The sequence below is a fragment of the Balearica regulorum genome, chromosome 3, assembly GCF_011004875.1.
Source record: "Balearica regulorum gibbericeps isolate bBalReg1 chromosome 3, bBalReg1.pri, whole genome shotgun sequence".
Taxonomy (NCBI): domain Eukaryota; kingdom Metazoa; phylum Chordata; class Aves; order Gruiformes; family Gruidae; genus Balearica; species Balearica regulorum.
Genome location: NC_046186.1, coordinates 86,826,673 through 86,841,250, shown reverse-complemented (window position 1 = coordinate 86,841,250; position 14,578 = coordinate 86,826,673). Strand labels below are relative to the sequence as shown.

Genomic DNA, 14,578 nt, shown 5'->3' with positions numbered 1-14,578 from the left:
GGGACTGGGTTGTTAGGACAATGTATTCACTTAAAGATAGATTTGCGGGTCCTTTTGGGGGACAGGAACTGGCTGGAGGTGATGGAGGCAGCTTTTAAGGGCAGCATACCAAGTCCAAGAGATCAAAATTTCCACTGTGTCTGTGCATGGCCAGGTGCTTAGGCTGGCACCCCGCATATACAAGGATGCCCCACAGATACTGGAGGGACAGCAGTATCCGTCCTCACAGCCAAGGGAGGCATTTCTAAAAGCAGGTATCCACCTCCTGGTAGGCAAAAGATTGAATTATTCGTCGGTACAAAGCCTGCAGCTGTGTGTCATGTTCATTTTAGCACTGAGTTGAAGCTTTCTTGACCTATGTTCAGTGTAATTAAAAACAAATCCCTCAACTCCAAGAATTGTTTGGAAAGGATTCTGTAATGCTGGGTCAGTGTATATAGACATGTTCTCATGCTTGCCCTAATTGTATGGATTTGGTCCTAGGAGCTGCTGGACTCCAGCACTTCCATTGATTTGTTACAGTCTACAAATCCCGGAGTTTCTTAACGCCACGAGGAGGAGAAATGATTTAAAGAAAATAATTGTGTGTATTTACTGTGAATGCATTATGCACAATTTTATTACATTTATATTAAAATAAGTTGAGATGCATTGTGCTTTATTTACAGTATTTTCAGGCTGTTTTCCTTTTGCCTAAATGAAACCCTTTTGATGCTCTTGCTTGTCTGGCTGGCTGTAAACCAGGTATTTAAACAAAAATAAAGAGTTGCCAGTTTTGCCAGCTGGGGATGAGAACCCGGCTGGTGATATGCGGGTTCGGGAGGCAGTTAATCCAGCTTTTATGCTTTTTTATGATTTTATGTAAAAAGAGGTTAAAAATCACATTTGGCTCTTTCTTTGTACCACTGTTTTGTTGCTGTTGTGGGAATGCAGCAAAAGGTTGCTCATACTTTTTATTATTATTAGGTAAAGTCCTGCATAAATTAGGTAAAGCCCCAGATACAGTTTGCTTTAGCTATTGGCCATGTGATTTGCCTTGTTCAGAGAATGATACGGTTTATCTTCCCGTTGCCTTCTTTTATAATTCACATATGCAAACCACACCTCAACTTACTTGTAAAAAGAATCTACCACTGCCTCACAATTCCATATATTTTCCTAGCTTCAAAAGAAAAGAGTAACTTGCTTTACAAATAGGAGAAATGGTAACAGTGCTAATAGATGTAGTAGAAAAATATACAATGCTTTTATTCTGTGGCAGAAGAAATGGTGATTTAAAGACAAGCATCACATATTTCATACATGGATTTTCAGCAAGTAGCTTGCAATATGCTCAAACTCATAAAACATTTAATTAATTTAAAAATGCAGGAGTTATTTTAGTTAGTTATGTCATATGTACTTATTCAGATAATTTGTTGTATTTTACACTTTCCAAAATTTCACCCTCTATTTGGAAATATCAATGATGTAACGAGTCTGTGTGTTTTGGCACAGCTGTAAATAGTATGTGTTAATGTGTTAATATTTATGATTTTTTAATCTTATATACACAAGAGGGATTTATAATACACTGCATCATGTTTCTCCTACTAATCCTTAAGGACAGTGAAAACTAGGGATATGAATGCGTTAATTACTGTGGGATTGTCAAAACTGCTGTGTTGGTTTTGGCTGGGACAGAGTTAATTTTCTTCATAGTAGCAAGTACAGGGCTATGTTGTGGATTTGTGCTGAAAACAGTGCTGATATAACACAGGGATGTTTTCGTTACTGCTGAGGGGTGCTTACACAGAGCCAAGGCCTTTGCTGCTTCTCACCCCACCCCACCAGCGAGTGGCTGGGGGTGCACAAGGAGTTGGGAGGGGACACAGCCGGGACAGCTGACCCCAACCGACCAAAGGGATATTCCATGTCAGATGAGGTCATGCTCAGGATATAACGCTGGGGGAAGAAGAAGGAAGGGGAGGGACGTTCCGAGTGATGGCGTTTGTCTTCCCAAGTCACTGCTACACGCGATGGAGCCCTGCTTTCCTGGAGATGGCTGAACCCCTGCCTGCCCCTGGGAAGTGGGGAATGAATTCCTTGTCTCGCTTTGCTTGCATGTGCGGCCTTTGCTTTACCTGTTAAACTGTCTTTACCTCAACCCACGAGTTTTCTCACTTTTTCCCTTCCAATTCCCTCCCCCATCCCACTGAGGGCAAGTGAGCGAGCGGCTGCGTGGGGCTGAGTTAACCCCTGACAATGGCCACACTGGATCAAAATGCATTTTGTTTCTGCTAATAGCGTGTAGCTGATATTTCAGAGCAGGCTTGGATTTACCAGGGGAGAAAAAGGAGAGGCAGATAAACGAGCTCGACACCCCTTGTTAGGACTGGCTAGGGTAGTGCGTGTGTCCTGTGATGTGGCCATGGCCACTTGGTGAGGAGTCTGTCAGCCTTTGCTTCAGAGGAAATTGTTGGAAGTCATCTTACACTTTTTAGACAATCACAAGATAATGTACTCATGAAAGAAGGTTGTTTCTGATCTGTTAAAGATTGCTTTATTCATTAAAGCCTGAAAACTTCACTAGACATCACCAGATTTTCACTACTATATATCTAAATGACTGTTCCTGTGTGTCTGCTTACAGTTTGAATCTGGGTGAGCTCTTGGTGGTGGTGATGGCATGTGTCTGTGTGTTGTAAAGCTTATTTTGTTCTCTGTGGATTAGTTTGTTGGTTTTTATTTTTAAATCAGTCATATATGCTGCCTTTCAGAATCTGCCTTTTAATGATACAGAAACAACTCTTTATAGAAAATTACTTGTTTATAAATATAGTCCAACTATACTGGTTGCCTTTCTTTGATCTTTCTAACTGTTTGTTATTTAAGCCTAATTTCTTGTTTTAAGGTTTTTCACATAATCACAGAATCACAGAATGGTAGGGGTTGGAAGGGACCTCTGGAGATCATCTAGTCTGACCCCCTTGCTAAAGCAGGATCACCTAGAGCAGGCCTCTCTAATAGATCTTTCTGCAGTAAATATTGGCAATTTGGCACAAACAGTTGTAGTGCCTTCTGTATGACCATTTATTAACTTCTAACTGTTCTGTCGTTTTGAGTGAAAGGGTTTGATCTTCTAGAAATTCACAGAAATTGGAATGATATATGTATATATTCAGTAGCCTTCAATTTCCTTATTGCTTATGGTTTCATTAGGGGTGTGTGCTGCTGTTATGTTGTCTCCATTTCTACAGTTTACTATGAGGGTTTGTTAAGGTCAAGACCCACTGCTTAGATTCCTTATTCCAATTTTCTCAGGCTGCTGGGAGAAGGGCTGTGGAGTAGGTTGCTTTTAGGCACACAACGTTGGAGGTATTATGTTAACAAATTATATAAATGTTACCATATTCCTGTGATCATATAGTATCATATAAACATAGCGTCATAGTAAACATAGTATCATGTAAATATTGTCATATTTTTTTGTATTAGCACAGTTGGGCTGTTTGGACTACTAATGAAACTGTCAGGAGAAAAGCATTGAGGACTCTTAATGTAAACGAAGATCATAAAGAATCTAAGCTTATCTTAGTAAGGTTAAGGTGTTTCTAAATTTGAGGCTTTATTCTTACAACTAGGGTAAGGAGGGAGGAAGTGCCTGAGCAGGGAGATGCTTCACTTCTCCCAGAGAGTGCTAACTGAGGCAGTAGTGCCTATAGATGAAGTGTCTCTTCCTAAACCTGTGTACGCTATAAATGGGATGGTAGAGGACGTAGGAAAGGGGAAGATGCAGTCGCGATCATTTTGAGCAGGTCATTCTCAATTTTATATTTTGCTTTTAGCTGTCCAATCCCCGTATGCCTGGAATTTCAGTGAGCTCAGGCATGTGGCTCAGTATTGCAGTTGCATGTATCGAGCCAGGTTCTGGGAGTCCTTGTAGCACGTCGTGAAAATGAAGTTTTGGAAACACATTCATATAGAGATGCATCAAACAGACCAAAATGATCGTGTCTGAAATAGCGCATGTCTTACAGATGGTTCTGGTTTCTGTCTTAGGTGTTGGAAGATAATGACTATGGTCGTGCAGTGGACTGGTGGGGATTAGGAGTTGTCATGTATGAAATGATGTGTGGAAGATTACCGTTCTACAACCAAGATCATGAGAAACTATTTGAACTGATACTAATGGAGGACATAAAATTTCCTCGAACTCTGTCTGCAGATGCAAAATCATTACTATCAGGCCTACTGATAAAGGATCCAAATAAGCGGTAAGTGAAATTACTTTGGTGTACAGGTGTAATAAATACTCTAATTATACTGGGAAATGTAAAAATAGGCCAGTGGTGCCTGTTCTTCCGGGCCGAAGGACCTGTCAGTCACAGGAGAGGGCCACATGCAGCCATACTGTCTCAGATTTCCACTTCTTCGATACAGCAATGATATACAAAGTGAGTTTAACAAGCAAAAGGGGAAAAAAGGATGTGGAAGAGAACACTTTTTTTAATCATTCACAGCAAACATAGCGATCTTTTCAGGTTTAGATTGTGTACTGGAACAAAGGGAAAGCTCTAAATCTTTTTTCAGGGTATGACTCAGGTAACCCTGAGTTGGCGGTAGTGTCTCATGGGGACTACACCACTGCTTCTTGGAAGTGATCATGCTAGAAGAAATGTGTAGACAGCCACAGATAAATTTAGTTAGGCCATGTAAATTGATCACATATTAGACCATGTAAACTAGAAACTTGTTAAAGAATACATCTTCTGAGTGAAATTTAAATACAGTGGTTTGAAAGCAAGTATCACCCAGCTGCTGCCTGTGCCCTTTTGTGGTGGGCTTTTCCCTGTGGGATTGTTGCCAAGGAGAGCCATTTCCCAGCGGCTCCAGCACTGGACTAGCAGTGTCCAGTCCTCTCTGGTTCTGAACCAAACCTCTGTCTTTGTAAACCCGTGAGGTTTGTCCCTAGGTCCCCTCTTTTCCCCAGTCTCTCTGTTCTTGCGAGTCTCTCGGCCTGTTTTAAGGCTGCAGGCATTCTTCTGTCCGTCTGTCTCTCTCTCTTCTCCAGTCCTGCTCCATCCTCAGTTTGTTCTCAAGAAGTTTTCGGTAGTGGGCTTTGTCTCCTGGCGCTCGGGGTGGGACCGGGTGCCCTGTCTCTCGGAGGGGTTTGCCTGCACGCAGCCAAGTGCAGCGGCCAGGAGAGCGCAAGCGGTCAGCCTTTCTGCTGCTGCCCAGCACTGCCCCTTTAACTGAATTTACTGTATGCAGTGAAAGCAAACTGTGAACAACCAACCAAATACACGGAGAGCAAAGTAAAAATTTGTTCCTTTATGCTCCAAATGCATTTTACCTTCCAAACGCATTTTACCTTCCAAACAGTCTGACCCATCAAATATATTAACCTTTAGAATTGGAAAGATACTTCCTTCTAATTAATCTTTGCAGACAGTAGTGTTTATTACAGACTTACATTTACAAGCTTATTCATATTCAAGTTCTGGTGCTAGCTAATGCTAAATAGGGTGGGAGCACAGAGGTTAACTGCAACTCAGCTTTTCTCCGAGCAGCTGGATGGGAAGATATTGAGAGAAGTCTGGAGACTGCAGGCTAACTGGGATGCTTAGCAGGGACCTAGAGAATTTTACAATGAGTAGTTGAGAAACAAAGAGGAATATAGCTTGGAAATGAAAATAACTTTATACCCAGTTACTGCAAGACTGAGGTAGTAGTCCAGAATATTTTTGTAGTTTGGCAGCAGGATAATACCAATACAGACTTTTTTTCTTGGTTGTGGGAATTATTGCTCCTTGCAATAAATCCTTTAGAGAGGAATTTATCTTACTTAAAAGGTTACTTTTAAAATTTCTCTCTCTCTATCTTTAGCAGTTCCTTTTAATGAAACACAAATACTTGTGTCACTCTTCTTGTCAATATTTAATGTGGATGGGCTGCTTGTTCAGTTAAGATTAGCTTTTTTTCTGTTGCAAATTCTTTCTGTTGGACCAGTAGGATAGCCAGTCTCAGGAAGAAGTGAGATGAGACCTGAGCAGTCCTGAAAGTCCACGTGCTGCTGAAAGGGGCAGAGGTTCCCTTCACTGGATGTGTGATTCTTTCTCCACCAACAGCAGCACCTCAAGGGAGCTCGCTAAATTTGTTGAGTTGAATTTGACTTTCTAATGCAACAAAAACCAGCCAGTGCTTTCTCGTTTTCTCATTGCGGTGTTAGTTTTCTTCCAGGCTAGTGAGCTGGCTCAGCTCACAAGCATCAGTGGGAATCATGCTGTAGACGCAAGTGAGAGGGGAGAGGTACGGGCAGGGGTGGGACCCTCCTCTTTTGGGAGCAGGGACCACTTCCATGAGCAAAAATCACCTTGAGCAAGTTCACCCAAAGTAGGTGGAATTCACTTCCTAGGATGATGTGCCAGAGCCTGGCTTTGGCAAGCTATGGGCCACAGCGAATAGTGTGGTTATTTACAATGGCCTTTAAATAACCTTCTCAGCAGGCCTACAATTTATTAATTTATACTAATTGACTCAGATTGAGACTATTTTATGGTAATTGGTTAATTGTTACAGCACCCAGATGCAACAGCAGTGAACACTGTATAAAAATGATGTGTGAGTCATTACTGATTCAGTGCCTGGCACCTCCTTGGCAAAATTTTACGTCAGTATTGTTGGGTTGGTTTGGGTTTTTAATAGTGCCACAACATTAGGTGGTTTTTCAAGAAAACTAAACCTAAGTATGTTTTTAAAATGAATGAATTATTATAAAAGCTCATGATGGACAGTAATGGACACTGTAATTGGATTAATCAAATAGAATAAGCCATGGCATGGCTGCTTCTACTATCACATTTCCTCTCAAGATCACCTGAGTTCCTATTAAACAGGTGAGAATTACATGTTAAATAGCTGAGAATTGTTCCCACATAGTCAAAAACATACGGTTGCTTTTCCAACCATTACAATAACTTAATCTCCCTTTAAGAGTAACGCTTGTTTAATGTGACTTTTTTTTCCCCCACTCTCTTTAGACTTGGTGGAGGCCCAGATGATGCAAAAGAAATCATGCGTCATAGTTTCTTTGCTGGAGTAAACTGGCAAGACGTGTATGATAAAAAGGTATGTCTTTATGTGGCATTGAATAATCTGGCTTCTGCAAGGATAATTGTAGGACTACTGCTCTCTGAAGTTAGTCATGTTTTTCTTTGCAACTTTTTGTGTTAATACTAATAATAATTTTTCTTTTATATGTAAATGTCCGAATCTTTTCCTTTCTTTTTGTCTTCCTGGGCCTTCAAGAGAAAAGTAGGTGTATGACTCGAGATTAAGTGATTGGAAGGGACTTATAGCAAAAATCTACTTTCTTATTGTTTGTGTTTAAGTAGACGTCTTTTTCAAACTTATTTTTAAAGAGATATCTCAGAAAATCAAAATAGCATTAAAACACTGAGCCAAAACAGCTTGTGGAGCAAGCAAGTACTGGGAATTCAATTGGAACAGTTTTCTCTAAACCCAGTCCTGTTCCTGTAATGATCAACACTTGGGGAAGATTTTAGAAAATGAATTTATCTTACTTAGTAGTGAAACTCAATTTGACTTAAGTTGTTTTATATACAGAAGCTGATTTTATCTCAGTACTTGTGTAAGAATTTACTTGTTGCTATAAACTCCTTCTATTTTGATAAAGTCTTTTTTTTCCCCAACTGTTTTACATTGTTAATCTGCCAGTTGAGCTGCGTAATTTAAAAAGCTAGATTTTTCACCTTTTTTTGCTTTGTTCAAATAAAAGGAAAATGGAAGACATACGAATGAGCAGAATATGTTTATGCTACAATGTCAATGATACAAACTGTTTTTTCAGTTGTTGTTGAACTGGAATTTTAAAAATGTGTGGTTGTTGGTGTGGTACTTCTCTGACAAATACCGGAATTGAAATAAGAGCCTGTATATGATGATACAAAATATGGTACTCTGAAGTTACTTGATACAAGTGTGATTTTTTTTCCCCTGGCAGTACCACGAGGTTTCAAGAAACTCTAAAATAAATAATCAGAGCAAGTATATTAATCACGTTACTTTATGAGCTCGACCACTAGTTGGTGTCATGGTTTAACCCCAGCCGGCAGCTGAGCCCCACGCAGCCGCTCGCTCACTCGCCCTCAGTGGGATGGGGGAGGGAATTGGAAGGGAAAAAGTGAGAAAACTCGTGGGTTAAAGGCAGTTTAACAGGTAAAGCAAAAGCCACGCGCACAAGCAAAGCAAGACAAGGAATTCATTCCCCACTTCCCAGGGGCAGGCAGGGGTTCAGCCATCTCCAGGAAAGCAGGGCTCCATCGCGTGTAGCGGTGACTTGGGAAGACAAACGCCATCACTCGGAACGTCCCTCCCTTCCTCCTTCTTCCCCCAGCTTTACATGCTGAGCATGACCTCATCAGGCATGGAATATCCCTTTGGCCAGTGAGGGTCAGCTGTCCCGGCTGTGTCCCCTCCCAACTCCTTGTGCACCCCCAGCCTGCTCACTGGTGGGGTGGGGTGAGAAGCAGCAAAGGCCTTGGCTCTGTGTAAGCACCCCTCAGCAGTAACGAAAACATCCCTGTGTTATATCAGCACTGTTTTCAGCACAAATCCACAACATAGCCCTGTACTTGCTACTATGAAGGAAATTAACTCTGTCCCAGCCAAAACCATATTTTGGTTATGTAAGGACATTGCAGAGAAGCATTTTGAGGATAAAATCTAAAAATACAAGTTGAGGACCTTTCTGGAGTTTAAAAAAAGATCACTAAAATCGATTGGATTGCAATGTGCTAGGAGTGGGTGAGAAGGAAAAAGCTGTTACATTACTCTTTCTCTGTTGAAAAAGATTTCTTAATTATTTCACATTAGAAATAGAGCACTCAATTCTACACTGTGTTCAACATCATATTTGGGTTTAAGCTAAAAGGGGGTAGATTTAGATTAGATATTAGGAAGAAATTCTTTACTGTGAGGGTGGTGAGGGACTGGAACAGGTTGCCCAGAGAAGTTGTAGATGCCCCCTCCCTGGCAGTGTTTAAGACCAGGTTGGATGAGGCTGTGGGCAACCTGGTCTAGTGGAGGGTGTCCCTGCCCATGGCAGGGGGGTTGGAACTAGAGGATCTTCATTTAGGGTCCCTCCAACCCAAACCATTCTATGATTCTATGATATTTAGTTAAGAAAATACAGATAGATACTCTTAATTTTTAAGCAGGCACTTTGAGTTTTTCCAAATCAACATGGCAAATGTCTTTCAATCAAGATCTTATTCTGAGCTATTAAAATATAAGGAGGTATTTTGCAGGTATAAATATATATATATATACACACACACATTCATATATTTTTAATAAATATATTAAAAATACCTAAGTATATAAATGGAAGTATTTTGCTGTTATACTTTTGGAGGTGGATATGGCTTATTGGTGTATTATAACTGGAGAAATTGTAGTCGCTCATTATTTACCCTGTCCACTGTTGCTTTGAGAAACTAAATTTGCCAGTAAAAAGTCAGTCGAATTTCCTCAGTTGAACAGTTAACTTCAAGGATCATAGGAGTTGCTTTTGTGCAGTATTGGCACACAATGTGTTCTTTATGGAAAAAGAACTCATGAAAATGATTTCTGACGGTATGTTTTTCTGTTTAATTAAAAAATAGTTTTGTTCCTATTACAAAGCCATTTGTCTGGTTGGTTAAAATATCCAGTTGTGCCTTCTGTGCACGCAGTCTTATCAGCTCTGAAGTATGCAGAGTGATGCTGTGCTCTGAAATCTAAACTTCAAACATAATAATAAGGTTAATGAACTTTCACTGGGTATGTTTATTAGAATGCTTATATGAATATTTTTGAGGTTTTGGTATTCCAGAATACCTCAGGAGGAACGGGTATCAAACAAATTTGATTTTCAAATAAATAGATTTATTCTATGTTCGCTGCTGTTGCTGTTTATTATTAGTAGTATAGTCTTCAGCAGTAGGGTCACTTGATGAAATGGATAGTTGATATAATTATTTGCATAATAAAAATATTTCACAGTGTTCTTGCCTGAGGTTTATGCACCATGAAACTGTAATTTTCTGGCTGCATTTCAGGACTGTTTCTGTTAGCAATGAAAGAACTGAAGTTCACGTTCAGAGTAGTGGAAACCAAAAAATCATGTGTGTTCCAAGTAGTTGCTGGGGGATAGTTTTGTACATGTGCACGCTATGCTCCTGTGCCACTAATTTTATCATTTTTACTAGAGATTAAGTACATCTCTGCCCTTACTAGGTAATCACTTTGCTGGTGTGAGTAGAGATGGAATTATATATCTGTAAACTTAGAGTATTTCATGCAACAACAATAGCTCTGTCAGGTCAAGCGGACCCAAATGGTCCAATGGAATTATTAGCTCTCTGATACTGCTAAGTAATTAAAATAATTTGGTACTACACAATGATAATAAAATGTTGTATGGCACACTGGAGCAGAGAAGGTCGTTGCCTTTAAATGAAAAATGTATAGTAGTTAGCATTTGTGATCAGATGTATTTATTTTTGGCAGAAAAGCCATGAGGGCATATGAAAGAGAGCAGCCTGTGCCAGGTTCTTCCTGTGATCATCTCAGCCCTGATGAGTTTTTATCTCTGTGCCTGAGTATGAGAAATTGAATAGTTTGGCAAACTCTGAAGACTTCAAAAGCCCATACACTTCTAAATAAAATATTTATTTTTAGCTAGAATCAGGAAGCCTTTTGAAATTTCTCTGTTACTCATTTAAGAATTGTTTTAGCATATTTTTATTCGGGTTGCAGAAATATTCTTAAGTTGTTGGATGTTCTGTCTAGGGTCTTTTACCAAACAGAAAACATACGGGCATTAATGTAAACGTAGGAATTTGGGTATGTCTGCCGGCTTGCAGCTTGAAGCACTCAGGTAGTAGCCTCATGTCAAAGGAGTTCCAGACCTTTTAGCGAAGCCTGGGTTTCCTCCTGCCTGTAGTACGGATGTAAGAAGAGGAAAGAAACCGTATGGGAATTTGGGCTGAGATACATCTATCTCCTTCTGGTTTCTGATAATACCTCTGATTTGTTCCTGAGGCAAATCAGGGAGTTAGTACTGGGAAGGGAGCAGGGGCAAGTGGCAGGGATGGTTGAAGCTGAGGTGTCCGACTTCGCCGCAGGCGCAGCCACTGATCTCACTGCGGGGGCAGTGGCTTTTGGCACGGGGGCTGGCAGCCGCAAGAAGCTGTTCCTTACCCTTCAGCTGTCACTACCTTTGCTTTGCTTAAGACACAGCAGCAGCAAATGATGAAATCCCGTGATTGAAGCCCTGGGTTCAGTCCTGGCAAAATCTGCAATATAACTATAATCTTAAATGCACGTTTAAGTACCTTCTTGTATCAGATTTGAAGGGAAAGGGCAGGAGGGAAATAGGAAAATAGCAACATCTGCTTTTAGGCCGTTGCTATTTGAGTCGTACTATTTTTGTACAATTATCTGCAGCACAACAAAGCCTGTAGAAATGACTCTCGTTACTTGCTTTTGTGTTGTTGCCATGCGAAGTAGTAAAAAGATCAGAAAACTGCTAACCAGGCTGATCTTTTCATTGTGTTGCCAGTGATACTTTAAACTCTATGGGCAGCCCTAGTGGTGCCCACCACCCCTTCCCCCAGCGCCTTGAATTTACAGGGAGGAAAATACCCGTAAGGGTGTCTGATTCTGAAACTTGTCGCTGTGGCCCTGGGGGTTGTGCTTTCTCTCTGGCCGTCGTATCGGCGTTGCATCACTTGGAAAACAGAGCTTGTCCCTGGGCAAAACCCCCTGCCTTCCTGCGGAGTCGTGTTGTGTGTCCTCCCACTACCGAAATCCCAGCTCTACCTCCTCCCCCCTGCCTCGGACCACCCCGTGCAGTGTCCTGCCAGCGTCCAGAGGGAACTTGCAGCTCCGGGCCCTGCTGCGAGTGCTGGCTGGCGGCGGGCTGCCCGCCGCTGGGACGGGGACGGGGACGGGGCTGAGCCAGGCCCTGCGCGAGGGAGCTCGGCTCAAACTGCTGTCTTTCCTTCAGTGGAAACTCCACTCTGGGGATCTCTCTCTTCTATTCAGTAAGCTAGATTCAGGAATCCTGCGGGAAGTGTGTATGTGCCTAGTCTTTTCTCCATCACGATGCGTTTGCCCGACCATTCGGAGTCTGTTAGGGAAGGACGTACGGACTGACAGAGTGCGTGATCTCATCAGCTCCTGTTCCCTTTGGTAACTGAGCTAATATCAGTAAAAGGCTAAAAAAGTACTGTCAGGAAAGGAAAATCAGTATTTTAAAGGACTTTTACATATTTTTAATTAAAATATTATTGTTGAAGATCTAATGTGGAAAGACTGAACTAAGGTTTTGTGGTGTTCGTGTCTCTGCACGATTTTTAGGGTCCCCAAGCATATGCTTTGAGGGGAGCTTAAAAGATGTATAAATGAGGAAGCATAACAGATATGCATCAGAAAAATACAAAACTTTGAGACAAGCTGTGCTAGTGTCCTTTTAAAATGTTTTATTGTGGTATTTTGTAAGTTAATGAATTTCAGCTTATGTGAAAATAGACTGTTTACTTGGAATGTCATTTAGTAAGTTAGCTAGTTTGTTAATACAAATGCTTTTTTTTTTTTTTAGTTGAGAAGTCTGTTTGTGAATTGTGACATGTTTTCAGCACTTCCAGCTGAGCATGCTTGTGATGAAATACAAAGGCGTATTTCAGCAATGTGACCCCATTCTCTTCTCATAGTATAATTTATTTTTTCCACCATTCTGATTTGGCTAATGTGTCTCTTCTGTTTGATTCTTGAAAATAACAACTGTGCCGTTTTGGTTCTCTAGGAAAGTTTAAGGTAGATGAAAGTTTGATTTCTGGACATCAAATGATGAACACTTAATTACCAATACCTCATTAACTTTCATAGTCAGAAAGAACTGTAACGTTTGACATAATTTTTGACATATATCACACTTGGATAATAAACTAGATGGAAATTGTTGAAATACTGCATATGATGACAATACAAGACATTGAAATACCTGTGTTGTAGTTAGTTTTATAATAAATTTTCAAAATACATAAGCTGTGAGAGAAGCAGAATTCATCTCAGACATTGTGATTTATTAATAAAGTAGAGGTATACAAGTTGGAATGTGGCAGTGATTTTTTTTTTTTTTTTTTAATTGGACAACTTGGAATGTCATAATGCAGTTGAACCATTAGTAAGATTCAAATAGTTATTCCTTATGAATAAAACCTGAAATTGAACAACGGTGCTTGCTCTTTAGTATTTATATGATACATAAAGAATTAGTGTGTTTGGGAGTTTTGAGATTATAATCTAGTTATCTAGTTTATTTAAATGAATAATTCGGTGGAGGTGGTGTATAGCTGCTCCTCTTATTCCTGTCACGCTTTATCTCAGAGTACTGTTTGGCTGCAGTCTGTCAGTGGATGAGATTCTTACGGTAGTGTTAATTTTGAGTTCATTGGAAGGAAAATTCACTTTAAAGTAAAAGAAGAAGGAAGATCAGGCTGATGTTCTTCAGCATCATGTTTTTAATTTGGCCGATCGAGTGCATCACAGTTCCTTTGAAGTAGCTTCAGCCACTTCCTATACAACACCAAGACAAGGGATTCTTGTCAGATTATCTTTGAGCAAATAACGTTACGTATTTTCTCTCATACTGAAGTATTTGTGTAGCTGTTCAGTAAGCGTGAGAGAGCTCAAGGCGTAGGATAGAGCCTGTCTGTCCATCTCTGTGTGCCTGTAACAGTCAGGTACTGTACCTGCCCCTATCCTTCCCCCGAGAGATGGGTGGCAAGTTTCCCAGGTCTTGAACTGTGGAAAAACAGTGGTGTTTTTCTCACACACTGCTCTCGATGGATGCCAAATGGAGATGCCATTCACTGGAGATATAATAAAGACACCAAGAATTTGATCCTGCTTCTGCTGTCATTTCTAACACCAAGCCTTGGAAATGGCCGGGGCAGATTCAGCTTGACAGATGGGTGTGAAATTGGATTTTTGTCTTGAACATCAACTCTTACAGTCAGTGGACTCACACTGAGTTTAGACTTTTATTTCCCTGTGTGCGTGTGTAATGCATGAACACACAAAACCTGTATTTCTGGTCCTTAGAGTGAATTGCTGGGTGCTGAAGGTGCAGCCTCCTGTCTGGTTCGAGTGTGTTCTGCCTGAATTTGCACAGCCCGCTAGAGGAGGAAGATTGTCCTGTGCTAAAGCTTGGCAGCTGGGACCGAGCAGCGCGATTTTTGGCAGACTGACAATTCCTGTGCTTAACAAAAGCTCGTCTTACTCCTCTTGGACGCAGGTTACTGGGCGCGCCTTGCGGTGCTCACATTGCTCTTGGACTTTCTGACTTCTCAGGTCAGAAGTGGGGAAAAGCTGCGGCAACAGCAGCTGGATACCATTTCCTTGTGGCACCAAACATGACGTGCCGCTGGCTGTAGAGAGACATCTTCCTGTCGTGATCATCAGACCTGTAGTTTATGTTGGGTGTTTCATTCTTTGTCATTGAACCTCAGCTTCACTCTCCCTTGGG

At 40.9% G+C, this 14,578-nt stretch overlaps 1 protein-coding gene across 6 annotated transcripts in view; it reads left to right on the top strand.

Annotated features, from left to right (window-relative positions):
* Window positions 1-14,578, top strand: part of AKT3 (AKT serine/threonine kinase 3) — a 160,316-nt gene that overhangs the window by 133,177 nt on the left and 12,561 nt on the right. For all 6 annotated transcript variants that reach the window (XM_075748813.1, XM_075748809.1, XM_075748808.1 and 3 more), the window contains 2 exons: window positions 4,042-4,256; window positions 7,023-7,110. In XM_075748813.1, the coding sequence (XP_075604928.1) occupies window positions 4,042-4,256; window positions 7,023-7,110 (303 nt within the window). The remainder of the gene's footprint in view (window positions 1-4,041; window positions 4,257-7,022; window positions 7,111-14,578) is intronic.